General features: G+C 42.0%; 1 protein-coding gene across 1 annotated transcript; it reads right to left on the reverse strand.

Annotated features, from left to right (window-relative positions):
• Nucleotides 1-271: 271 nt before the first annotated feature.
• On the reverse strand, nt 272-27336 carry spg11 (SPG11 vesicle trafficking associated, spatacsin). Its single transcript, XM_084554958.1, has 41 exons — nt 26955-27336; nt 25214-25401; nt 24835-25062; nt 23290-23491; nt 22559-22696; nt 21286-21665; nt 20636-20781; nt 20332-20461; nt 20017-20172; nt 19751-19926; nt 18777-18953; nt 18056-18127; nt 17755-17882; nt 16994-17172; nt 16676-16871; nt 15923-16126; nt 15735-15841; nt 15284-15429; nt 14791-14952; nt 13438-13504; nt 13004-13166; nt 12694-12902; nt 12500-12608; nt 12128-12287; nt 11602-11880; nt 10425-10625; nt 9633-9740; nt 8829-8994; nt 8388-8602; nt 7160-7904; nt 6305-6450; nt 5978-6182; nt 5365-5502; nt 4729-4862; nt 3117-3236; nt 2813-2981; nt 2643-2719; nt 2402-2557; nt 1567-1718; nt 813-1470; nt 272-449 (listed from the first exon to the last, which is right to left on the reverse strand). Exons 1-40 carry the CDS (start codon nt 27167-27169, stop codon nt 1296-1298), a joined length of 7224 nt encoding a protein of 2407 aa, XP_084411084.1. The 5' UTR covers nt 27170-27336; the 3' UTR covers nt 272-449; nt 813-1295.
• Nucleotides 27337-27392: the final 56 nt, after the last annotated feature.

Genomic DNA, 27392 nt, shown 5'->3' on the forward strand with positions numbered 1-27392 from the left:
TTGCTGTTCTCTTCTCTTCTCTCTTTGCTGTTCTCTTCTCTCTTTCTTCTGTCTGTACCCGGCTGGCCTTAGGCAGATGGGTCCCTCCATATGAGCTGGGTTCTGCTCAAGGTTTCTTCCTGTTAAAAGGGAGTTTTTCCTTGCCACCGTCGCCTTCAGGCTTGCTCTGGTGGTTTCAGGCTGGGTCTTTGTAAAGCGTCTTGAGACGATTTGTATTGTAATTGACGCTATATAAATAAAATTGAATTGAATTGAATTGTAGTCTCTAGTGACTTTATTAATCCCTTTCCTTTTCTATCAAATATCCATTCCTCTTTTATGTCTTCTTTTGTTGTTAGGCTCTGCAAAAACATGATTGCAGCGGCTGCTTTGTGACAGTAAACAATACTGTCAACCTCATGACTCGGATTACCAGTGTCCTTGTGACTGGCACCGCTACGCAGACCCTACTGGCCTCATCTTTAGTGGCAAACATCAGGAGGTATGCTCCTCTCCGTAAATGAACACAAGCTTGACTTCATCACATCAATGCTAAGTGTACTGAATAAGAAATAACACAAAAGACGAACAAAAAAAGTACATAGTTGTAAGTCTATCACTTCTCATCCTAAGTCAGTTTGATGATGCATCCTAAGTACTGAAATGGTTAGTTTATTACCTGACTAGTTGATTGTAAGAAAATGAATCAGCCACATTTAGCAAAAAGAGTAAAAACAATCTACAAAGCTACTGATGAATAATTTAAGGTTTTCTCTTTCTCCATGTTCAGTACATGTTGTTCCATCACATCACGTACAGCGCAACAGCATGACCTGCTTTACTGTTTGCTTTAAACACCCATTAAATGGCATAAGAGGACAATACAAGACTGTTATACTGTGTGATACTGCATAACATGTGAAGGGTGAAGGGTCACCCTGAAAGACTGAGTGGATTAGTAGATGCAATAAAACCAGCATAGGATTCGGATCAATAAAATAACAAAACATTGATTCAAAATAATTCAAAATTGTCTTTAATATGAATTTTACAGTTATCTTACATATTGTTAGGACTGTGTGCTAATTTAATCAATGAGAAACAGCAATCGCTTATCAACTGTAGCATGGCAGCGAGAAAACGATCCATTGACCATTTAGATACGATCATCTGCAAAACAGTAAATTTACTTTACTTAATTCGTCTTTTCCATATAGCCAGTTGGAAAAAGCCAGAGGGAAATTCAAAAATGTTTCTTTTATTAGTATGTTTAAACACAGCCGGTCTAGCAGTCAGTCAGTCAGTCAGTCCTAGGATCAGCTTGCAAGCCTGTCATTTAGGTAGTTGGACGTCTTGGTGTCCTGAAGCAGAGACTTTGTGATGTCATACAGCTTCTGCTGGTAGGCCAGCCTATAGCGGCTGTACACATCATCACAGTAAGTCAGCAGGCGCTTGACGTTGGGAGTGGCGCTGGTGGGAGCGCTGTCCAACCTGAAACAATAACAGATGCACAGGTTGTTTAGAGGCCAAAACGTAGGTCATAACCCCTGATGGAGGTGCACTACTCATGTATGTCTATTGACTTACTTCTTGAAAATGTCTTCAAACAAGGTGGAGGTGAATGGACAGTGGCGTTTAAGCTCCTCCAAATAAGCGAAGTCTCCACTGAGGATCACCTTCTGGTACAAAATCTCAGCCCAGTCTGGACTATAGCTGTACGCCTCAGCCACCACAAACACCTGATGACAGAAAACAGTGGGTATAATCAACTGAACGTTGGGGTATGAGGCACTGAAACATGTTAGAATGTCAAAGAGCATTTCTGTCATCCTAAATCATTTTACCAAAACAAGACCTATTAACGGCTACCTGGCAACGAGCCTGGAAGCCAAACTAACTTCCCCAACAACACATTTTTTGTGGCGGATAGTTGATCTGGGGTCATTCCATTGGGAACTGATTATGCTCCAGGAAAAATCTGCCTGGCCATTCAAATTGTTTGGGCAGGCTTTATGTGGTGATAGAAAGAAGATTAATAACAACGTAGCCCTCCATGTCAACTGATTACCATAGAGTTGGAGTGTTTTTCTTTTCTCTGTATCGGCTGAAATAACCCCCATAATGAAATCCTAATGGAGGCTCAAATTCTAAAAAAAGGACATGGGAAACCCTGTTTTTCATGTTTTTCATAATGATGACAAACATAGACTATTCGAAAGTGTCTTTTCTTTAATTGTTCTTCCTGTCCCTACGAGCCATTTGAATTTGATGTCCACTTTTTGTAAACAGGTAGAATGCTTGTTCATCTCACGTGGAGGCATTATCACTAGCTCACCCTGAATGCACAACACACCTTAATGACAAGAATTGAGAATCAGTTCCTAAGCAGTGACAAAATCATGAAAGTGTAGCAGATAGAGACCTGGTAGCATCGGGGCAGAGCTATGGTAGCGTTCAGCAACTCTGCAGGGCGCAGGTTGATGATGCGCAAGTCTGATCCCTGGTTGAGGAAGTGGAGCTGAAGAGTAACCAGTTTAGCTGTCTGGACGCAGCGATTCGCCTGACGTACACATGAGTCCTGGCAAAGCATACACACGTGCAGTGAAAGTCTGTTCTGTCAGGTGATTAAAAGTATAAACACAAGTGCACACACAGGAGCTCACCTTGGAGAAGCTCTCTGCAGCGTCCTTCAGCAGACCTAACACCTTGACTAATGAAGCCTTCAGCTCAGGAGTGACGACTGGTAGAGAAAACAGTATAGTTGGCACTAGGATCATACAAGATAAAGAAGTGTATAAAGATTTTTCTGCATTCTTGTATATTTAAAGCTCACCCCAGGCTTGAGACTCAATCATCTTCAGCAGTGTCCTGGCAGCCATTTCGTGGTTTTCTCCGATCTCCCTTCTCATGCTGAAACACAGTGCCACCATATTGTATTTCTCGCTGTCTGCCGGAAGGCAGCGCTTTATGTAATCCAGCAGAGCCGTCTTCAGACTGGAGCTCTGCAGCAAGGAGGTAATAATTAGTATAAACATACAATTCATGGGCAAAAAAATGGAAACAAATATGTCAATACTAACTATATATGACAGAGATTACTAATTACATGTCTCTACTTATTACTGTGGGTGTCTAACCTGTCCTTTCTCTGTGTCCAACTTCTTTCTCAGCAGCATCTCAAAGCAATGGTTGTGATGCAGCAGGTCGAAGATGTACGTCATCTCATTGTACCTGCCGATACCCGTCAACAGACGCACCTACAAACACAACCTTACCTTAACTGTCTATATATATATCAACAAACACAAGAAGGCAATGATGTGAACAAAAGACAGCTTGCTGTTTATATGAACAAAGATTGTTATCATATGGAGGATGTATATTCGGTGAGGACTGACAATCTAATGCCCCAAAATGTCCATGTCAGGTTCTTGCTGGTAGGTTCTGTACTGAGGAAGGTTCAGAATATGTTCAGCTAAGTGTTTGACAAAGGCAGCCTGAATATATTATATATATTATATTACTGAATCAAAAGTGAAAACCTTTCACAGAACTCAAGTGGAACAATCCATGCTATAGTCACAGGTTTGAACCTGACTGTAACAACAGGAGCATACTGCAGCACCACATCATAGCAGCTGTGTGCCAATAAATTGCTAAATGCTATGTTTCTTCAGTAATCCAGGGAACGGACATAGAGATAGTGGACTCTTATAAGTACCTGGGTGTTCACCCGAACAAAAAACTGGACTGGATTGACCATGCTAGGGCATTTAATAAGAAAGGCCAGACGACACCTAGGTCCTTCTGAGTGCAGGGAACACTATCAATCATCCTCTATGGAGTGGTCTGCTGGAGCAGCAGCATCTCAGCAGCAGATAAAAAGAAACTGAACAGACTGGTGAAGAAAGCTGGCTCTGTTCTGGGCTGCCCTCTTGAGCCTGTGAAGGTGGTGGGTGATCGGAGGATGGAAGCAAAGCTGTCATCCCTGATGGAAAACCAGTCCCACCCCCTCCATGGTGCTTTAACAGCACTGGGCAGTGCGTTCAGCAGTGACTGCTTTACTCGTGCTGTGTGAAGGAGTGTTACCACAGGCTGTACAACCAAACCTGGTATGTAAAGTGGCCAAGATGAGAGCAATTCCAAGTGTGAGGTCATGATGCCTTGTAGGAAAATGGTGGGTAGGTCTCCACATTGCCACCCCAAGCAAAGGACTTGAAGTATTTCAATGTTTTGTTCATAAGTAGCTGTAAAATGGAGCAGGAGATGGATGGGCAGATTGGTGCAGTGTCAGCAATAATGCAGACACAGTGCTGGGCTGTCATGGTGACAAGGGAGCTAGGTTGACTTAGAAAGTTGACCTTGGTGTCAAAAAGGGAAAGTTGGGGTGGTTTGGATATCTTGGGAGGATTACTGGGTGCCTCCTCTTTAAGCTTTACAGGGCAGGGCCAGCTGGGAGGAGGCTCTGGGATAGACCCAGGAGAAAGTGGAAGAATTACTTATCTTATGTGGTCAGATTATTTACCAGATTATGTACAATATTCATCATTTATGAGGGATCCTAGGGTACAAGAAAACGCTGTAAGGAGGAAGGACCTCTGGTACAATGTGCTTAGCTTTTTGTAATGGAAATTTCAGTCTAATTTTTCCAATGATAATGAATTTACACACTTTGCTGTGAAAGCAGAGTCTGTGGTGAACAAGAATGGCAGAATCCTTGTGGCTTGTGGAACTGTGCTCAAGGCTTACCAGCAGGCTGTGGTGCTCTCCTGGAGCCAGGTAAGTATGGCTGAGGTGACGGGCAGCTTGGAGCACTCTCACAATGCCCTCCATGTTACAGGTGAGACTGAAGCAGTCATGAGCCACAATCAGCAGCTCTACAACTACAGGAGAAAAGAAAGGGTTTTAGTTTATTTTTTGTTCCTCTAATTGTTCAGAATTACATTTTAAAATAGTTATATTAAACATGCTCCCAAACAGCTGCTCTTTTACAGCTAAAATAAATAATTTAACTGCCTTCGTGAAGTCTTGACTACGGAGTAGTATTGTCAAATATCAGAAATGTCGGAATATATTATTAAAGTGTGTTCTAAGGGCCTGGGTAACGTGTTTGGTTGCCACAAAGGAAATAAAGACATGACGACTGAGACAGTCTGAACAATGCTGTCATAAAAATGATTGTGATCTGAGTGACTGACATAAAAATGTGATTTCTAGATGTTAATATAGTTCATATTTGATCTGAATGAGAAAAAGGACCACAACTTTCTTCTCATGTGGATACAAACAGTGTCATTAGAAAATGATTTTCCATATTCGCATACTTTCTAATATGTTGTCTTAGCATATTGTAGATATGTTTGACGTTGTGTGTGTATGTCATACTGCAGTTTAGGTCTCTCAGAGGCACTGTGTTGAGGCTTTCCAGCAGCTTGAGTCCCACCAGGTTTGGGTCTTCACACAGTTTGATCAGCTGGACCAGTGAGTCTTTTCCCTCCGACATCCTGAATACCTGCTTCTCCACTGGAGACACAAACATACACAAAGGTTCATTTTGGGAGGACAGTTCCTGAGTTTTGATGCAACACAAAACTCAGTTCAGTCCTCAGTTCTGTACTGAGGACTGGGCTAAAATTCCTCCAAGAAGCTGTAGACGACTGATCAGAAGTTATGAGAGATGTTTAGTTGCTGTTATTGCTAAAGAAAGGGGTCATACCAGATAGTGAAAACAAGGGTTGACTTATTTTTGCATCTCACAGATATGTACAATAACGTAACACAAATGCATAATATGTCTGTTTCATTTGTTTGACTGTGTTCTCTTTGTGTACTGTCAGGACTTCTGTGAAAAATGTGAAAAAATTAGTCATTTTTATGCAGAAATGACAAACATTGTAAAGGAGAGGGGGGTATCTTTAAACAACACTGTACAGAAAGACATTTTAAGCACTATGATACAGTATGTGACCTCAAACGGGCAAACCCGCTCTGCTCTCACCAGACTGCAGCTCCTGGGTGGAGGTCAGCAGTGCCTGAACCACAGCAGAAGAGACCAGCGCAGCTACAGTATCTGCAGAGAGACCCTGAGCTCTGATGAAGGCCTGAGCCTTCCTAAAGCGTTCCGGTTGCTCTGACAGCAGCAGCTTCTCCAGCACAGAGCAAGGTTCCTCCCTGTAGATCTGAGTGAAGGAGCACTGCAGCTCCTGAAGGGGACAAAGGGCACAGGAGTTAACAACAAGAATAAAAAGGTTGATGTTGAATGAAAACAGATGTTGTGCTAACTCACTCTACCCAACACATCTCCTCCCTGTCAGTCCAGGCATACCTTGGAGAGCTGGTAGAGGCTGAGGACTTGTTTGCAGTAGTTACTGCCATGGCGACACTGATCCACTAGTTTCTGGAGATGGAAAGCAACCTCATCTTCAGGGAATGGCAGCATCACAAATGAGGACAGGCTGCTGAATGACTGAGCTGGAGGGGATAGAAAGGGACAGGAAAACATAACATGTAACTTTGATTACTTCAATGAAGCAGCGTTTCCGAAGAATTGTTTATTTGCATTGGTAAAAAGGACCCTGCAAAATTTTAGCAGACTCTAGATATCTTCATATCAAACAGGAAAATAACAGTTGGCAACAATTGTTAGTGGCGGTGTTCCACCAGGTTCAATTTCGGGTCCTATTATTTTGTAACTTGTCTCCTTTGTAAACTCCTGATATATAATATTTGTATTTAGCAATTGAATTTAATGATACACAGAAGTGCTGCCATTGTCGTTTGTGCTTTAAAACTGTGTTGTAACTCTGGTGGAAAGCAGTTCAGTGCATTTATTCAAGAACTTCTGTTGCCCAACATTTCAGAGGGAGATATTCTACTTTCTGCTCCATTAGATTTATTTCAAGGTTCAGTTAAAAGTTATTTTTATACAAATAAATTAATTATTATGTATGTCTATAGATTAAAGATCATAGACAAAAAAGTCATTTTTTGTTGCCAATACTTTTGTAATTTTACTCAAGTAAAATTTGGGATGTATGGCATTTACCTTTCTCAGGGAATAATTGCCACTAATGGTGGATAATGATTAATGATTAATGAACAGTTAAAGATTTAGCAGTATATTCTGATAACAGAGCAGGTCAGGTATTTATATATAATATGTAAATCAGTGGAAGCTTACAACTAGTGAGGCTCTTTATTGCTGGTGCTTCAGAAGCCTCTTCTCGTGGTTCAGGTTTCAGGTCTCCAGATGCCAGGCATCGGCAGCGCAGCACCACCCACATGTCTGGGTGGTACAGGGAGAAATAACGGCAGACACGACTAGCTTCATGGATACTGCCCTCATCTAATAACTTGCTTATCAGTCCAGCCAGAACGCTCCTCTCCTCTTGACTTAATTCTGATCCAACATTCATTTCCTCCTGCTCCTTTGAGGAACCCGGCAGTCCCTCCAAACTGAGGCATTTCTCTGTATTAAGAACTGATATGTTAGAGAAAGAGAACTCTTTCATGAGCACTTGGTATGTGTTCATTTCAGGTGTGCCCGCAGGCTGCGGCAGGTTAAAAACGCTCTCCTTCTCCATGGCGAGAGTAAGGATGTGTTTACGGACCCTGCTGAGCCACAGCCTTTTCTCCAGGCTCTCCAATTCACTCATGGGAACTGGGCTGATATGGGAGAGCCAGTGAGCAACAATGCCGAACATTAGGCAACGTTCCTGAATGTCTAGCAGCTCCATTTGAGACTCTGCACCCATTGGGGATATGGCTGAACCAGTTTCAGATTGAGACAGGAAGAACTTAGAGACGGATTCTGGATCACTGCTGTCTGCTTTCAGCTGGTCGTGACACTTCTTCCAGAAAGTTATCCGGGTCTCTAGTCTCCTCCACTGTTGCTTAGACCTCTGGGAGTTCACTTCCTGTAGTAGCTACAAGGAAGACAGAAAACAAAATTGTCAAACATGATGCCACAAAGTTTCAGTCAAATAGATGAGAGGACTGAAGTATGTTTTATTAATTTAATATCTGACACAACAGTTTCAGCTGTTTACCAAAATATACGTAAGTCAGTTATATAATAAATATAATCTTATATTGTAGACTCAGGGCTTTAATTATTTATGAAAAGTAAATACAAAATTCATCTGGAGATTATGAAGTGGTTTGTTACAGTTGCTTACATCATTTCATATTTTTCTGTGATAGATCTCATCATCATTATACCAGGCCTGAGGGTCTGAGTAATATGTCTAGGACATGAAAAATAGACTGTATTGATCATAAGACGGTAAACCTTCTCAAGACCAAATTATTTATGACCACCTCTGCCACCTCTAAATTATTACATTCTAAAAATATTGGCTGAGCCTAAAATGTAAATTAGAACGGCAATGAGCTCTGGTGGATCAGACCTGGTTGAGCAGCAGGCCATGGACGGGCAGGCCAGCCAGCAGGGCGACCTGCCTGGCCTGGCTGTAGCGCCCCCTTGCTTGCAGAGCGTCCACTGCGGCCTGGAACTCCTCCTGCTGGATGGAGGGAGAACAGCACTGCAGCAGCCTGGGAGACAGGCTGACCTCTGACCCCTGCAACAACTGACTCAGTTGACTCAACTTCCTGAAGTCTGGACCTATGTGCACACACAGATACAAACACAAAAAAAAATAAAAAATTGGCACATTTGTTGATTTGCACAGTGTGTTCAAGTGTCAAACATCAGCAAGGCAACAGCACCTGGAAGAATGTGGCTTTCTGATGTGGTAATCAAAACTGTGACAGGGCTACTTAATAAGCTCATCTCCTGAGATACGCCTGACACTTTCGGACATATTTTTAAGCGCTCTCTCACATCTCACCGTTTGATTTGAGGAGTTTGTCCACCTCAGCCAGGAGCTGCAGTAGCCGGTGGAGGTCGTACTGGGAGGAGCAGCGTTGCAGAATTGTGAGGAGCAGCACAGAGGCTTGGCTCTCCACCCACTGCAGGGGGAAGCTGCCAGGGGCTACTGGGCCACCGTTTCTCAGCTATATCAGCAGGGTGGAAGAGGAGGCAGATCAGACAATCTCAGTGTCAGTTCAGTTGACTGATGCATACAGCATGAAAATCAGTGAGTACAGACCTAAAACTTGGTTTGGCAGGGTTCCAGATACATGTAGGTCATTTTCTACAGGTTAATATCTGGCATATGAGTTAGCTTTACTTATTTGGGTTTTTTGTTCTTTTTTAAAATGATTTAATTATTATCAAACAGTAAAATATATACTAATATATAATATATATAATACTGAAGTCATGCAGACATGAAGGAGGTTTACTCAAAATGACACAAAATAAAGAATGACCGACTTCTTAGAGATACTTAGAGCACCAGCACCTTCCAACCAAAACTGGGAAATCTACAATTTTCTTGGGGTACTTGTTTGCCTAGCTGGTTTGATTTCCAAGCATCAATATTTGTGGGTGAAAGCTATATTCTTTCTTAGTTTACAGCCAACATGGGATTTATGAAAAGCTCCACCCAAGAGTGTGCACAACTACATTAACCACATAAAAGAAGGGTGAAATGTATGTACTTTTATATCTGTAAGTAGAGGTTAACTAATGAACTGTAGTTTTTATGAAATAAAATGGGCAGTGATGCAGAGCGCTTGGTGGGACTCACTGTAATGAGAGTCCTCTGGAAGTCCAGCAGCTTTGATTTGGCCTCAGTGAAGTTTCTGTAGTCACAACATAACTCAAACATCTTGAGCACCAACACAAGAGGACAGTCCTGAGAGGTGAAAAAAAAATAAAAAATATATCAAGCAACATAATCTCGTTTAGATAAACAGAAATATTATCTGAATAATGGATATCCTGTATTGTTTACTTCTCCTCTTTTTGTCTTATTTGTATGCAATCAAATGCCTGTCAATGGTTATATAGCAGAGTGTTTTTAATAAAGAAAAAAGGAAATATAACACATGAGAAAGAATCAGTCACACTGCAAACAACCAAAAAACTCCACTTGAAGTTCAACAGTGAGGAAAAAAAACCTAGACATTTAAAAAGAAATAACAAATCCCTGACAGTCTAGTAAAGGAGAAAAAGAGGAAAACCTCCAGTTCAGTAAGTTGGACATTAAAATGCTGCCATTTGAAAATAATATAGTGTGGGCGAAAAGCTGATTTTTTTTCTAGAAATGACGAGGTTACATGGTATCAGCTACAGTATTAAGAGCAGAAGCCCCCAAGCATGTCTGACCTAGTATGCTCTAATCCAGTATGTATAATCCTTTCTGAACCACTTCTTGTGACTCTTTCACTTAACTCTTTCATAACTCTTTTAACCCTGACCTACATAAGCAGGCCCAGTCAACATATCCTGCTGCCTTTAGAAAAGAATTAAACGTCAGACAAGGAATAGAGACACTGTGGTACACTCATATAATTAATTGAATGTCAAATGTTTTTACCCTCTGGAAAAGCTCAAAGCCTCGTATAAGGGGCCTGACGTAGCCCCGTCCTAACAGTGTCTTCCAGATGATTGACAGATCGTGCAGGTTCCACTCATGGTCCTGGGGTGCTTCAGCCAGGTGGGAGGTGGCTTCCCCAGCAGTGGCGTCGTCAATGGAGGTTAGCACCCACACACAGAGGCATGGCAGCAGCTCTGATGCCTGTTAGACAGACAGGAGGCATATTATCAAGAACCGATGTTTGGTTTCAAGTCCAGTCCCTAGATTGGAATTAAAATGTTGTCCCTTGACACTTATTCCAGTGTGGAGCGACTGCAGGTGTGCTAGACAACCAGACAGAGGAGATGATTCATTTGATATTTCTCATACCTCAGTGGAATATTCAGATCTGTACACAGAATTCAAATTAAGAAAGTTTCAATTATTAACTTAATTTCATCCTGAAATGTTAGGATTATTGTTCATAATTCGTGTTGCAGTCGCAGCACTTCTTCTCAAATAAAAGAGTAAATGTTAACATACACCCACAGGTTGTCCTGCATTCAATTTCACAGTATACAGTATGTTCAAATGTAACATATATTACCTCAACGTATTAAAAATGATGGTGCTTAATATTGTGCAACATAATATTAAGTTAGGGGTACCATAATTTTTGTCCAGGCCAGTTTCATTAGTTTGTTTTTTTTTATTATTATTTTGTTGAACCAATTGAAACAATTGAAAATCATTTGTCAATTCTCAGGAAATTATTATTTTTATTGTTACTTTTAAGAAGACAAACTGGGTTCATGTATAATATGTTAGTATGTCCAATATTTACACAAACACATAATTTTAGTTTTCATTTGAACAGTTTCTTCTCTAAGCATAAATAAAATATATGCAGATACAAAGTACCAGGTTCACTACCTGTAATGCATTAGTTAGAAAATAAATTTGCTGAATTTGTTTGGGAATTTGCAAAGCAATGTCAACTAAGGCAACTAAAGGTGTCAATCACGTGCCCATAATGGAATATGTGCACTATGGCTATCTGAAAGGTCCCCAAACATCTGTTTATTTTTTTTTCCCCCTTCTATATTTGTACATACCTGTATGTATCTCAACCCTGATCAAATTAGCAATTGTCCTCAAAGGAGTAGCAGGATTTGCTGAGTGTGTTTTGTCCTTTTACCTGCAGACAGGCAGCAAGTATTGCCAATGGGGGGCAGTGTTGCACCAGTGCCTGCTGCAGCAGGTACCTGCAGGGCACTGGCTCCTCATGGCTCTGAAGGAGGACCTGGAACAGCTCCGTTGGGTGCTGTGGTCTGGCCGAAGCTTCGTCTGCTCTCGGGCAACCTGACTGCTCCTGAGGGTCTCGGCCCCTCCTCTCACTGTACAACTGTAAGTCCTGAAAGGCCAGACTCAGATGGGTCTGCAATGTAGGGCCAAACTGAGCAGCCATTGACTTCACCTGGAGGGGAGAAACAGAAGCAGACCAAAAACTATTTACTTACTTTAAAACAAAGGCACGGCATCATATCCTCTATATGAGGACGTTTTTAAATATAATTAGAATAAATCTGAAGTTGTTGTGCCATGCATGAAGCACTGTAACTTCAACAAACAGCAGTAAAACATTCTGACAGTCTGTCTATGACGGTGCTGTTATCACTTGGAGCTTTAATGTAAGGACGTTGTGCGGCTGGGTGTGTGTTCACCTGCTGCGGAGGGAAGTTGTGCAGTTGGACAAATAATAAGAAGAGGATGAACTGTCTGTCAACTGCGCAGTGGGTAGGGTACACAGAGCTGAGCTTCAGACCGTGGAGCTGACAGAACTGAACAGGTAACGCCCACTCCTGAGCTGCCTCATACGATGACCTGACAGAAAACACAGAAGAGCATTTAAGTTCAATTCAATTAAATCTGAGTAGAGTGTGAGTAGAGGCGTCTTCACTCGAGCTACGCACAGTGTTTGTTCCTCATTACTCCTTTATATGTAACTGCAAAGTCTGATCATCCAGACTGCAAGAGCAAATCTCAGAAAACATTAATGATGCATGAAGACATTAGTATATACAAGGTGGACTGACCTGTTGATGCCTTTCTGCTCCAGACTGTCTGTCACTGCGGCTTCCAGGTAACCAATAAGCTCTTCCGCCGCTCCAGCTTCTGCCTCCACCAGCTTTACACCTTTAGACACTGCATCGAGACCAGAAAGGATGAAAAAGTGTGTTTAAATGCTCTGTTGGAGCAATGCGTGTATGTGTGTGTTCTGTGTGTTTACCCAGAGTATGTAGATGCTGTGCTGGACTGGTGTGCGGGCTGTGCTGGTTCCAGTGCTGCAGGATCATGTTCATGGCTCTGATGTCGACTCTCAGCTTGAGGCTGCATGCTCCCAGCAGTTCACAGAAACAAACAGCAGCAGAAGTCACCGACGGCAAATTAAAACACTGCAAGGCCAACCTGTACACCTGTGTCCAGGCCCGCTGCAACCTGAAACACAACCCGCACACACACACATAGATCAATGTTTTTGTTTATTGCTCCATTCATCCTCCCATTATGCTCATCTGTAGGTAATTGTGCCAACTCACAGTAGCCTGACGTCACTGCTGCTGCTCATCTGCTGGATGAGGAAGGTGGCGTATGCAAAAGATGGTCGGCCATGACGTAGGTAGTACAGAAAGTCCAAGTTTTCCACCAGAGCAAACCTATTGACCAGATGAGGGCTGGAGAAATGAGGCAGATCTGATGTTTCTGTGGAGAAACACCACAAAGGCACAATTATTACTTGTACCACTTCTTTTATTTATGCTACTGTTGCAACCATTTCTCCTACTGCTGCCTCTACTATTGCTTGTGCTTACAAAACATCTGTTACTAATATTTCTGCTGCAACTATTAATGCTACATTCTAACAATGTATTGTTTCATAAACAAAATTTGAGGACATAGTTGAGATATAAGTAGGTTCTGACTGCGCCAGATAGTGACATGTGGCCACGACCTTCATGCTTTTAAATCATACCGGTAGAGTTGAGGGTGTTTGCCGCCTGCCAGCCAAAGAGCTTGGATGGGTCCAGAGGATGCAGAGACTGGGGAAATACACCAACATGCACTCAAAATACACACAATGCACTCTTAACAAACAGAAAAGCCAAAGTGCTGACCAGCCACTGTTCAAAGTTCAACTGTTCTGCTCATGTAAAAACAAACAGAATGTGAGAACACTCATTAAAACCAGCAGGCAGCAGTATAATTACAGGTCACACTCTGGATCAAGACACTTATTACTGGAGATTATGGTGCGTATGGAAGCTTCCAGGGCTGGAGTTATAATCTGAGTATTGTGCAGGTCTAACTAACATCAGGGAGGAGATCAATAAATAATAACGTGTGTGCCAAAGTCTTGACGCACACACATAAAATAGGACTGTTGTTGGCTCTGGAGCAGAAGTAGAGACCCATTAGAGACAGCAGCGTGTGTGAAACTGAGACAGGATCTGGAAACGCATTTGGAGACGTGTGTTAATACCAGGTCTTAACACACGTACCTAAAGCTGGCCACAAAGCTGCGATCGGATAGCCCCAGATTGGCTCTTAATGCAAGGTCTGAACAGACCCCACGTGTCTCAGTATGTATCAGTACAGTACATACAGTATCTCTGTATGCAAATAAACACTGACATCATGAGCAGAGCAGCAGAATCTTGAAATGGGTGCAGCCTCTAAAGGATCGCTACCACTGTAAGGAGATGATACATATTCTGAAGCAAGCTATGAAGCATCTCTCCCTCACTTAACTCTACACGTCTCCTTTTCCATCAAGATGGTCGTACCAGTTATTAAACATACGTTGCTATGTTTTTTAATGATGGAATCACACACAGTGTACTGATAAAAAATTATTTAATTTGTTCATTCTTCTTTAGGTTTATCTAATAATTAGTAGTTAACAGCTACAAGGATAGGATATTTACAAATGATCTCTACTCATGAACAGACATCATTAACTGTGCTTTTTTCTTTTCAAGCGATCTTTTCAATTATATTCCCCTGAATGAATAAGGCAAAACACTGCTTGCCCAAGAGCACCTCTGTTGAGTAGGTCGCCTTTAAAGTGACCCACGACACATTCCGTGCTGACGCTATCAAAGGAAGGCAGTCAAATGCATCCCAGACCACCTCCATGTGTGGTTTGAGAACGGATTACTCAAATGTGTGCTCAATGCACCCCGGGTGTGTTTAGACCTGTACTTTACGCTGGTCACTTGTGATCCGATTACTCGGGACGGACGTTAATGTAAAGTCTGAGCAGGGCCTCTAGCTCCTGTATGCTAAGTATTTCTATGAGGCCTATCACTGACAAGTGTGAAGGTACCTGCAGAAGGTGATAAATGGAAATGTCGGATGGGCTGCTTCCACGAGGTCCAGCAGGGAACAGGGCGGCCCTCAGTTTGGCATAAGGGCCCAGTGCCATTTTCAGAAGCTGGGGGTCAACTGTCCTCTCTGACTTGCTGAGTCTATCACCCTGAAACATCACCTGCACACAGCAAGCACATGGGTCACAGCAAATCATCAAAATTCATCGGGCTTAAATTGTGAAAGAGTGGTTCAGGGAGCATGAGACATCGTTTTCACACATGGATTGGCCACCACAGAGTCCAGACCTTAACCCCATTGAGAATCTTTGGGATGTGCTGGAGAAGGCTTTGTGCAGTGGTCAGACTCTCCCATCATCAATACAAGATCTTGGTGAGAAATTATTGCGACACTGGATGCAAATAATCCAATGAAATATTAGAGTGTGTGACCTTTTTTTTTTGGTGGCAACTTTTCTTTTGGCCAGACAGTGTAGTCGAAGCATTGTTTACCTGGTCGATTCCTCCAGGGGCAAACATGATGGCAGCCAGAGCCAGAAGACTATGTCCTTCTAACAGCAGACTGCTGAGAGATGCCTGGCTGCCTGGTAACAGTACTTGAGCGCTGGTTAAACTAGCCTGAAAGACCAGTCCTGGATCTAGAACAACAGAGAGACAGAGAGACGTGGAGACAAAGAACTACTGAAAAATAAGAAAGTGAGGATTCATTTGAATTTTAAAATGCCTCTTTATTCTCTAGAAGAGCATCATTGTACAAAGAAAAATCAATATTTATTAAGGGTAGTGTTACTGGCAGAATTGTTGACCAGAAGATGGCTTAAGAAGGATGGATGGCAAATAAAGCAATTGACCTAACATGTTTATATTTAAAATAAGAACCCTCTTTCAAGAAAGCTAAATTGCTGTCCTGGTATGAGCGTGAGTTGTTGCAATAGTATAGTACCTGACAGATCTCTGGTGATCTCCTGGATCTTCACTAGCATTTCAAACCAGGGCTGACTCTCAGACAGGTTCTCATTGGTTAGGAGGGAACAGTTTCTCGGTGTCAGTCTGTGGAAAGAAGATGCAGAACTCAGCAGTTGTATAAAAAAAAAAGCTGATAAGTGCCAATTATACTATCAACACACACACCTGTAGTGTTCCAGGTAGGCATAGAGCAGGTACTGGAGGCTATGGTCCAGACAGAAGGTGATAAAAACGCTGTGTAGGTCAAGACCAAGGGGGGAACGGTACTGAGGGATGGGAGGGGATGAGGCCATCAGCCCACCACCCTGAGCAAGTCTCCACAACAGCTGCTCCAAGTCTGCCAGCTCCTTCAGGATGAACAGGCCTCTCCTGGAGGAAAAAGCACAGACATTAACCCAAATGTATGCAACATGAGAAAATATAAAGAATGCAAAAGAACTTATACAGTGCACATTCTAAAAGGGTGTTCATTTGAACCATTGGCTTCGCTGTAACTTGTAATTGACATACTTGACTGCATAGTTAGAGTTAATTTCGAACATTACTGAGGTATATGTTCTCGCTACCAATATATAAATGAATGCATGCTTTAAAAGCAATGAAGAAGAAGAAGACTGCTAGTTGTTAAACATGAATATTTACAATGGTGGGTTTAAAATACTGTAAAATATGCTTTGAAAATGTTTTATAAGAAAGTAAATATATCAAAAACATTAGTTACAGTACACAGATGCACACAGTAAGTTTTGGTATAGTTTAGTATACAGTATATTGTTAATGTTGAGTTCAAGCCATATAACAGGATGAGACTAAAACCATGATAACTGTGCACACTTGGAAATGCAGTCGTTGCCTTGTTTCATTTATCACTATTACTAGGTCTCCAAACAGGTACAGTGGTGAATTTAGCGGCTATACCTGGCCAGCAGGTCCAGGATGTTCTCCCTCAGATAGGTGCTGCAGACTGTGCTGTTGTTAACCAGTTCTGGGGTTAACTCTGGCCACCGGGAAGCACCAAAGGACTCCCTGTTCTGGATCCAGTCAACCACACGATGCTGGTCATGGAGGGAAGTCAGGTACCACCACAACACTGAAGAGTCACAGGAACTCAACTCTGATTGACAAAAGAAAGGAAAACACAGTAAATGTATGACTATGTGCTGAATCTGGACTTCTAGGAGCCACTGTATAATTGTTGATTCTATTTTGTTTTTACTTTGTTACTTTTGTTTTTACCTGTGTGTTGGCGCCTGGACAAGAGAACAACTGTCTGGCAGCTCTGGTCCCAGTTCCTCACCCAGTCCAGTCTGATGTTCGTCCAGAGCCCTTCCTCCTCCCCCCCGAGCCTCCTCTGTCCCCCCAGCTCCTTCAGAACCTCCTCACCACCCCACTCCTTATGAACCATCTGAACAACCCTGGAAAGATTTTAGTTTCTCAAGGTCAAGACAGAGCACTCATGACTATTCGGAGGCATGGAAAGAATAAATTAAGGAGGGTCCCCTGGAATTCATTTATCAGAGAAAGCCCAGAGGAGAGCAAGTGGAGGCTCACAGGAGATGAAAAGGAGATGATGAAGTCCAGGAAGATAGAGTCTACAAAAAAACAACAAAGCCTGCACAAAGAAAATTCAGAGCAGGAAAGTAATGCGGAAGTTTTGGAGATCAAAGATGTGGCTGAGAAGAACAGTTACATGATGAGAATTAATGGCCACAGATAGACACTCAAAAACTTCTTCTTTGAAAACTCATACTCATATACTTTTGTATTTATAGACAGTTGTGTTTTAGTGGATATGTGTGCTTGACCAGACAGCTCGACACACTGCAACATAAGAAAACAGACAAACAGACCAGAACACGAACAAGACGATCGTCTTCATCAGTTTAACAAGTGCTCTGATGTACTTGTCTGCTCTGATCTGAATCAGGCTGAATCAGGCAGGTTTGGATTATGAAGGCTTCTCCATCATCAACTAAAAGGTAAATCAGTATATTTACCTTCGTGACAAGGTCTTTACTGGGCAGCGGAACGGCGGCAGTGACCCAAGCTTCTCCATCTCCCTTATGAACAGAACACTCTGCACTTCCTCCTCTGGGAAGTGACGCCGACTTGTCAGCTCCGCCACCTGACCGGGCAATCAATCAAAGGGGTAATAAGGCGTTCTTGGATACCAGGCAGTTTAAAGGTGAAATATTGGGTAAAGTTAAAAAAAATCTTAGAACTCCACTTGATTAACAATTACGCTGTCATGTAGGAATAAGGTTGTCAGTTGCATTAAAATAAAAATATCAGTCTCACCAGTAACTCTCTGAGCTGCTTGTCATCTGTGTAGAGGCAGATACTGTGGAGCTGCTGCTTTACATTAAAACCCTGCAAACAGAAAAATACCACTTGTTAAATATTTGACTTTGTTTAGATTTAAAGGGAAAAATACTACTACTACTACTACTACTACTACTACTACGGTGATGAATCTTACATTTAGCTGATAGTTAATTTTAGCATGCTTTTGTGCCTATTGTAGTTGGATGGAGCTTTTGTTTGTGTGTTTTGAGGATAATGTTTCCATGTTTTTTTTTTTTTCAAAAATGCCCCTGTGTGAGCTGAGTTCTGCTCTAGGTTTCTTCCTGTTTAAAGGGAGTTTTTCCTTTCTGTTTGTCAGGGGTCTCAGGCTCTGGGTTCAATAGAGCATCTGTAAATCATCTTGAGATAATCTGGATTGTATTTGACACTGTATAAAAAGGTTGATTGTGCCCATTGGATGTACAGAATATTATCAGTAGAAAACTTAAAGTAGCCACTGCTGCAGTCACAAGCAGAATTGATCTTTTTCCTGTTTTATAAGTGGAATTCTGGAGTGTACGTTTATCCTGTTTGTCAAGATTGTCAAGTGTCTGAAATAAAGTTGTTTCCTAAAAGCACACTATGTGAGTGGTCTCCAGAGGTGATGGTAAGAGACTTTTTGAACTCTGGAAGTAGCATGACTCATTGATTGATTCCCACAGTGAAGTGTTCTCACCATGTTGGTGAGAAGTGTGCTGGCAGTCTGAAGGTCTCTGCGCTGCAGGCAAGAGAAAACCTGACGCAGACCCTGCATCTTTAGAGCCAACAAACGATGCTCTGGCTGGCTCTGCCTCCGCAGGATAGTCTGAGCTCTGGGGATCTGATTTGTCAAGATGGACTGATGGACCACTTCCTGCAATACACATATAAAGTGAGATGTGTTTAGACCATAGACAGTATGAAGGCCAAACTAACACTAAAATACATGTCAAATCAATTTTGGTTTCTGTCATTTTAGGTAGTTAATATAATACTGATGCATATTCATGTGTCTGTTTTCCTGATAAGTTTCGTTTCAGTTATTTGACACTATAGAAACAGGATGTGACATCTTGATGACAACAAATTGCCACGCCAACCACTCCGTGAAGAGGTCCCGTAGGATCATGAGAGTTGGAAAAAATAAATAAACAAATAAATACATTGTATACTAAAACATTTCTTTGTAATTGGTGGAGGCAGAGCAGAGTGCAGTACTGATTAAACGAAAACGCAAGTGGATGTAACAGAAGTGTGGGCGGGTCATCGATAACGTGGCTTCACGTTGCTCCACTCAGACCGTACTGCACAGGCTCTGGCTCCAAACTCGCAAGATGGCACCGCCCGTATCCCCGGGAAATTAGCATCAGTTTGGCCAGAGCAAGGAAGTGGGGACGCATTGTCCATATTTATATACAGTCTATGGATTAGACAGATGAATGTCTTTCACGAACATAAAAGTTCCAAAATGACTGCCTTGCAGTTTGTTACCTCTGCCAATTGATTTATCTCTGTCCATATAATATTATGAAGTAAATGCAATAAAGACTTTGAAGGAATTAAATGTATTTTGTGTTAAAGGAGTAATCAAGAGCATCACATGGTGGAACAACAATCTCCAGGACAGATGGATTACAGAAAATATTATGCCTCTATGTGAATATATATCACCTCCGTTGTCAGCTGCTCCCACTCATCCCTTTGAGGGTCTTCCTGAGCAGGAGCAGCAGTAATGCCACTGGATGCGTCGCCACCTCCAGACCAAGGAAATCTCTTCATGTAACTCCTCAGCTCATTGACATACCGGTCCAGAATGTCCAAGCAGCTCTGCACATCCGAGTCCTCGCCTGCTGACACAACAGACCTGCTTCAGCTCTCAGAAGGCAATAACAGGTGGGTTAAAACTGAACTAACCGTATACTGCTAAAGAGCCTTACACTGTGTGTTGGACAGCACAGAACGGATCTCCGTGTTGACAAAGCTCAAAGTGATGTTGAGCAGCTGTTCTGAAAACTGCCGGCTCTGAGCTTCACTGTTTGAATCTCTGACAGCTGAACACAACAAGTCCAACGCAGGGCACAACTCTCGCACATCTGCATGCACACACAGATACAAAGGAGAACTTAAACAAATGTTTTACAGCATTATTGACGGATTAAAAAGTCAAGACAATAATATTTCTTCGAACTCTTTTAGAGGATTATACAAAAAACAACTGTTTTATAAGCAGCATATATAGCCTGTATACATACTCTCTGTCAGGCTCATTGTGGGGGCTGCTGGCTGATCAGCAGCACTGAACGCTGTTGATGGGTTCAATATATTTTCTTTGCTCTTTAGGTAAAAATCAACTGTGTCCAGCTGACGGTTCTTCAGTCCTGCCTATGAAACACAAACCAGCTTTAAGAAAACCAGCAGAAACTGTTTTAATGTATATTCAGTTTAAATGTTTACATAAAGGATTGATAGAGGTCGAAATATAAGTTCTACTATATATTGCAACCTCTGCAGCAGGGGATGTGTGATGTATCAGTAGAAGTGAGTGTCGTCTCCTACCTGCAGGGAGTGGATGGGAATGGAGCAGCGCCCCCAGTTGTTCAGGTGACAAACTGCATCCACGGTTGCTGCACTGCCAAACAACATCAACTTACTGAGCAGGTTCTGCTGGGACACAGAGAACAGGACCTGGAACACACCAGCCTCTGAAGACAGAGACAGACAAAAAGGCAGGCAGGAAGATGAGATTAGAGGTTTACTACTTAAGTCGCCAAAATAGTCTGTCTCAGCCCAGCCAGAGAAAAAACACTCAAAAACCAGGTAATTGCTTAATACAGTAATTGCTGACTAGATCATTTTAGAACAGATTTGATGTGAAATGTGAGAAATGATGTACATTTTTCTTTCATACTGTGTTAAATATTTTACTGATGTAGAGAGTTCACTGTGAACATCCAATTTTTAAATGATAAGATGAAAGAGAAATGAAAAACTATAACCAATATATCAGATGATTGGGAAGTGGTTGTAATCACTTTTGGTCCCCTTGTATTGAACTGTTGAAGTGACATACATTTTTCAAACAACAGAGTGGACTGCATGCTCTTTCAATTAATGTTTTCATTTCTATATGTTTAGTTTAGACACCTATCAAAGTAATCATCAGCTATCAAAGTTCATGATAGCTGCTGTGTCAGTGGTTGACTTACTCTTTAGCAGCAGCCTGTGGTGTCTCTCTCCACAATACTGAACCGGAGCTGCCTCAGCCTCTGACTTGTGGTAGCTCACGCTCCCGGACTCCATATCCCATAAGGCCACTGTAGTCTCTTTGTTACCAGGGCTGACGAATGTCAGCAGGGCAGAGAACTCAGAGACTGTGAGCAGAGATGCAGCGGATGATTCAGGAACTGAGAACTCAACAATCGTCCCACCAGGAGGAGCTCTGCTACAGGCCGAGGATGGAGCCAGGTGGGACTCCAAGTGGGGGAGAGAAGACGCCCAGAAGGTCCCGGCAGGTTGGGGGGAGGAGGAAGGAGTGGCAGCCTGTTTGGCTCTGTTGTACATGGAGGCCAGACGAGCTTTCCACGAGCTACAGTTAATGTTAGAGGTCAGGGTAAAAGATACGGATGATCTTCAAATGTAATGTTCAATTAAATGTCAATCAATGGTTAAAAAAGCTTCTCACAAAGTTTACGACTGCATAAGAGAGATAACACTGAAGATTTGGCATTTGGAGTGAAGATATTGACTGAACTATCAACTTATCATTGTAACTCTGAAATTATAAAATTATTATTATTATTATGTCTAGTAGGATCAGGCTTAGCCATGTTATCAACATGAATATCATTGATTGAAAAAGTTCCCCAAAGCAAAAGTGCTCAACACGTAGTCATGTAGGCTGTGAATACTTATGAACATGTGATTTGTTAGTTTTTTATTTTTAATAAATTAGTAAAAATCTTATGGGGTGTTGTGTGTAGAATTTTGGAGGAAAAAAATTAATTTAATCCATTTTAGAATAAGGCTGTAACATAACAAAATGAGGAAAAAGTGAAGCACTGTGAATGCACTGTATATTTAAGCATCATTTTTGCAAAAACGGTACACATCCTTCACAAGGATGAATCCTAATGACTCTGATGATTCACCGACTTTTCTTCTAGTGTGACCATGATATTCAGCTTGTTGATGGATTGTCACTGAATTTGCTCCTGACCTTATGGATCCATTGAGGTTAAACTCTAATGGCTGTGAAAAATATCAACACCTGCTTTACTGATTAGCACCAAATCCATGATTGCTCCTTACTGGAGCCTACAGATTTCTGCTAAAATGTTGTATAAATTGTGTCATTCTGAGGTTTCAGCCTAAAGGTTAATGCTCATACCACATAACTGTAACATCCAAATGAAAGCTCTTGTAGGAAGACCTTAAGACTATGAAAGTCTATGAAAGTTAAGTTTATGTATAGCAATGTACCGGTCACTGCTGAAAGTCAATTTGAGGGCGGCGGGGTTGTAGCTGGAGCTGGACAAGCTGTCTTGGTCACTTGAGGGCTGGGGCCGCAGAGGGGGACGAGACTGCTGGACAGCACACAGTAGGTGGTCTGGATACATACTGGAACACACACATACAAAAGTTTGTTTTGTGTTGGTTTTAAACAAAGCAAAGTCAGACTGTTCCTGATTAAATTTCACTTGTGTCCCAGTAGAAGGCAGTTGTTATGCTGATGTGATTTCGCCTGTTTGTTGTAATGAATCAGTGAATCATCATAACTCACATTAGACCATTCGGCATGACGAATTTGGCTGAAAAGGCAACCTGGAAGATGGCAAGCTCTCGCTAAACAGGATCAAAATTGCTCAGTGGGCACACAAATCCATTGCTCAAATTGTTCCCCCAGTGTTATCGGTGTAATAGGCTTTCTGTCTGCCCTGAAAATTACGTCTCCAATCCTCACTTTGATAATGATTTCTGAGTGTTTTATTGTTGCAGTGGGGCTTTCGATTAGCAGTAGCAGTCCTGCTGAATGTCAGGTCACAGAGCGTGGCACAATCAGTTCTCCAAAGCTCTCTAAATAAAGAAGTTCAGTTCTATTGCATCAAATGTGCAGGTGGAAATACCGGACAAATAACCTAGGGCTTAAGGGGAAAATGCAAAATGGAAAGAAAAGACAAACTTCATGAAAAGTAGGTTTCATGCTTCTGTACCTGAAATAGTGGTTAAGGTCGATAGCTATAGCTGTGTGGGACTGAGTGAGAGCTACAGCTGTACTGAGATCAGCTGAAACCTGGATGAGGCAGAAGGAAGAGAGAGGAGAGGAGGTCAGCGCCTCCTCTGCCAAGCCTGACGTCAGGTAGGCTGGCAGGTTAATTCTGGCCAGCAGACTGCCATTAGTGATGTTATACACAGCTGGGGTAAAGTGTTAAAGAAAACACTGTTGAGATCTACAAAGCAGTGGAAGTGTAATCACAGTGTAATCACAGTGTAATCACAACCAAAATGATCAGAATTCTTCATTGCTTTGCTGTGGCTCAGCAACATGACTTATTCCAACTACAGGACCATGTATTTTCTGTGGCTCCGTTCAGACCTTGCATTAACATCCATCGATCATAACTCGATCACAAGTGACCAGTACAGGTGTGGTGAATTTGAGGGATCCGATGTCTGACCACATTTGGAGGTTGTATGGGTCGCATATGTCCACATTCCTGTGGTAATGTGAACACACAATACATCCTAAGTCACATTAAAGAGTGCCTACTAGACAGAGGTGCTCTTTAAGACCTGTCCAGGGTGTACTCTCAAGCCCAACGACAGCTGGGATATTCTCCAGCGTCCCCACGACCCTCCAGAGGAGAAGCGGTTACAGAAGATGAATGAAACTGAGATCGGACCTGGAGACGCATTTGGAGGCGCATTTTAAACACACGTACCTAAAGCTGGTCACTTGCGGTCAGATAACCCAAGACGGATGTTAACGCAAGGTCTGAGTGGGGCCTATATCTCACTGCATGGTCAGAACCTGCAGCAGTTTTACATTATTACATTATCATGTGTTTTTTTGGGTAAATTCCCCTGTCAAAGTCGTTATTGTTTTGTATATATTTTTGCCAAATTCCGCGCTACTGTGACAAGGTAATTTCCCATACGTGGGATTGATAAACATGTCTTATCATGATATCATTAATGCATAATATGTTAATGCACTATGAATAATCAAGCTTTGAAAATAGCACACACTGCAGTGTTTTTGCAGTCACCGATGCTCACAGTATACAAAAGCTTTATACAGCACTCCATTTTCATACAAATACAATGAAGATCACCTGGCTACACTGCTTAGTTTTTGGATTTTTTAGCCCAAATGGCCACATTCGGATCAGGATTTGTGCGGATCATGGTGTGGATCTGATCTGAGAATCAATGGACACCATATTTGCCCAACTGGCAGCAACTTAGCCACTCCCTAAAGCACCCCATGCTCTATACTCTAAAGGACAACATTTTCCAAAATGAACATCATGTTAAAATAAAATTGAATTGAATTGAATTGAATTGAATGTTGTATTGAAGAAAACTCAAAAGTAGCTACTGAGATCATAAACTCATATGAACCAGCGGTGTTACCCTCTGCTGGCCAAACATCGGCTAAGGAGACATAAGCCTTAGCTTACATATCTTTCATTATAATAGTTACTATAGTTCCACCCTATTTACTAATTTTTAAAGCCTTTGCAAGTGGAGGATACATATGAGTCCTGTGGAGCTGAGGACGAAAAGGGTGTCTGTGGTGACACAGTGATGGGCTGCCGTGAGTCTTTCACTGTCAGTCAGGTGGAGGCTGCAACAGGATAACGTCGGTGGCTCCTCCTTTGCCTGATCCCATTGCAGCTGCAGCAGCCAGTTGCAGTTCAGCAGTACGTAGCAGCGGCCAACCGCAAAAGACAACACACGCACCGACTTCAGCTCACACACACCTGGAAATAAAGACTCAATCAGTAAAACTGACACATTAATAAGATATATAACCATAATCCTAAAGCAACAGATATGTTTCGGTGCCTTTAAACATTTGATAGGTTATTTAGACCTCTGCGGTGGGACTCTAAAAATGGTTGCAGTACTCACTGTGGTCTTGCTCTTTGACAGTTTGGAGTAGACGGTCTGCAGGACATTCAGACACACTGAGCAGAGAAATAAAGGCCGACCGCTCCGCTTTGACCTCCAGCAACTTGAGGTCACACTGAGATCCAACGGCCAACAACCTGAAGTTGCTGAAACCAAGACTGTGGGTGGCCACCTCTTCCCATAAAAAGCTAGGGACATAAAAAAGTGTTAGTGTAGTTGGCATCATGGCATTCTGCGAACATTCTTCCACAACACGGTTCTGACCATTTGAATCCAACAATAGGGAGCAGCTTTCTTAATGATGGTTAAGGTCTTGTATTAACGAGTAGAAACATTTTATACAAAGACTAAAGCACATACAGGGTGCCATTAAATTCCATGGTTGTATGTTTTATTTTTATGATGCATTTCTGAGTTATATCATCTAATATCAAAGCAGCCTTAATGTAGTTTATGTTCCATTACTGCAAACTGCAACTGACTCTACAAACAGTCCGTCATCATTAACATAGAGTCTCTCTGTCTTCCAACTTTTTGCCTTTTTTTCTTCTTCTCCAGTTTTTGTTTCTGTCCCTCCCTAGGAAAGTTTACCTGGCCAAACAACTCTGTTCAAGATTATTAATCATAATTAAGGAAAGTAGAATGTGAATAATTCTTACATGGAGACCTGTAGGTTGCACATTTGTGTACCGATAGAACAACACTGGTGTATTGACAGAGAGAGAAGTCTTCAAAGACAACTTTGAAAGTTCCACAGAGACCGTTGTGATAAATGAGGTCCTGTAGCAACAGTCTGGAGATCCAATCAAAGGAGGCATCCAGCTGGCAAAATATCACAATGTTGTCTAACTGATGTCTGAACATCTATCACCTCCAATCTCAATATTACATGCTTGATAATTCTAGAATAATTAAACACATCTCTTTTCCCATAGTCCAACTGTTTTATTTTACCCTTCAAAGAACAGTTATGCTCATCTGCATCTCTCGCTATTTTTTATTACTTAATTTGTTGATCATTCACTCTCATTAACTCTGTAGAGCAGGGATTAGTTCAATCCATAAAGAATATTATGCTTCATTTGGTTAGTTTGTTTGCTGTATTGATTCAGTGTGCTGATTGCTTTGGCCGAGAACTTTCTGTGAGGGAATATAAAGTTTATAATGAAATCTAGAAATCTAGAACTGGTCATGAGCAAACTGTGTTAAGGCTACTCGATCAGAGGAGCGTGCTGAATAATGTCGGTGAACTGAATGTTTGTTGCAAACATCAGTGTAGATTATCTGGCGCATGTTTTAAGTCACTCTCCAGACATTTCATGTTAAGACTAAATTAGAGTCAGTTTTAACTAACAGTAGGTTAAAGGTGGGTTAAATAGATCATTTCTTCTGTGCGTTAACACATTAAATGTGCATAGGTTTGGATGTGCATATCATTGGGACTCATGGTTCTCTGCACAGAGTTTAGTGATTTTATTGTTGCATCCCTGCATGTGTGGACAATACGTTTGTGGTTAATTTAACTTGTGTTTGGAATAGCTGTACAGCATCTGGGTCTGACAATCTGTTAAAAGAAATCATGATTTCTTTTAACATTTAGTTCATGCTTTGTAGTTGGATAGGACTTTTTTTTTTCAGTTGACTTGATTATTTAAGGAGAGACTTCAGATGCCTATGGCCTGCATCCATCACATGGGACATGAGTGGTATTCTTTAAACGTAAAGTGACGGGAGGACTTACTCTCTGTAGCAGCCGTCCACAGAAGCCGGAAGAGCCTCTCTGTCCGCCGGGTCACACACCACCAGCTGTCCCCGGACGCCCAGACAGCCAAGCAGAGATCCTGCAGGAGCTAGTTCAGCCTTCTGAATGTCCGCTACCTCTCCCCAGTGCTGGTTCTCTGGGATCACTGCCACCTCTATGGAGTTACTCTCCAGCCGCTGAGCCGTCTCTAACATCGTCCCACGGATAACGGGAAGCTTAATAAGCAAACTGAGACTTCACGTGGCAGTTAAAGAGACATTTTCGGGGGGACACAGCTGTTAGAACCCCCCTTTGCACAACAGATAAAAGGCTGTGTTAGGGAAGTTTGGCCATTTCCTCCTGTCATGTAAACAGCCTGCTAGTCACATGCGCTGTACGCTGTCAGCTGACCGAGACTGGCCAATAGAAAACACTGCA

Source organism: Chelon labrosus (assembly GCF_963514085.1).
Source record: "Chelon labrosus genome assembly, chromosome: 11".
NCBI classification, from domain to species: domain Eukaryota; kingdom Metazoa; phylum Chordata; class Actinopteri; order Mugiliformes; family Mugilidae; genus Chelon; species Chelon labrosus.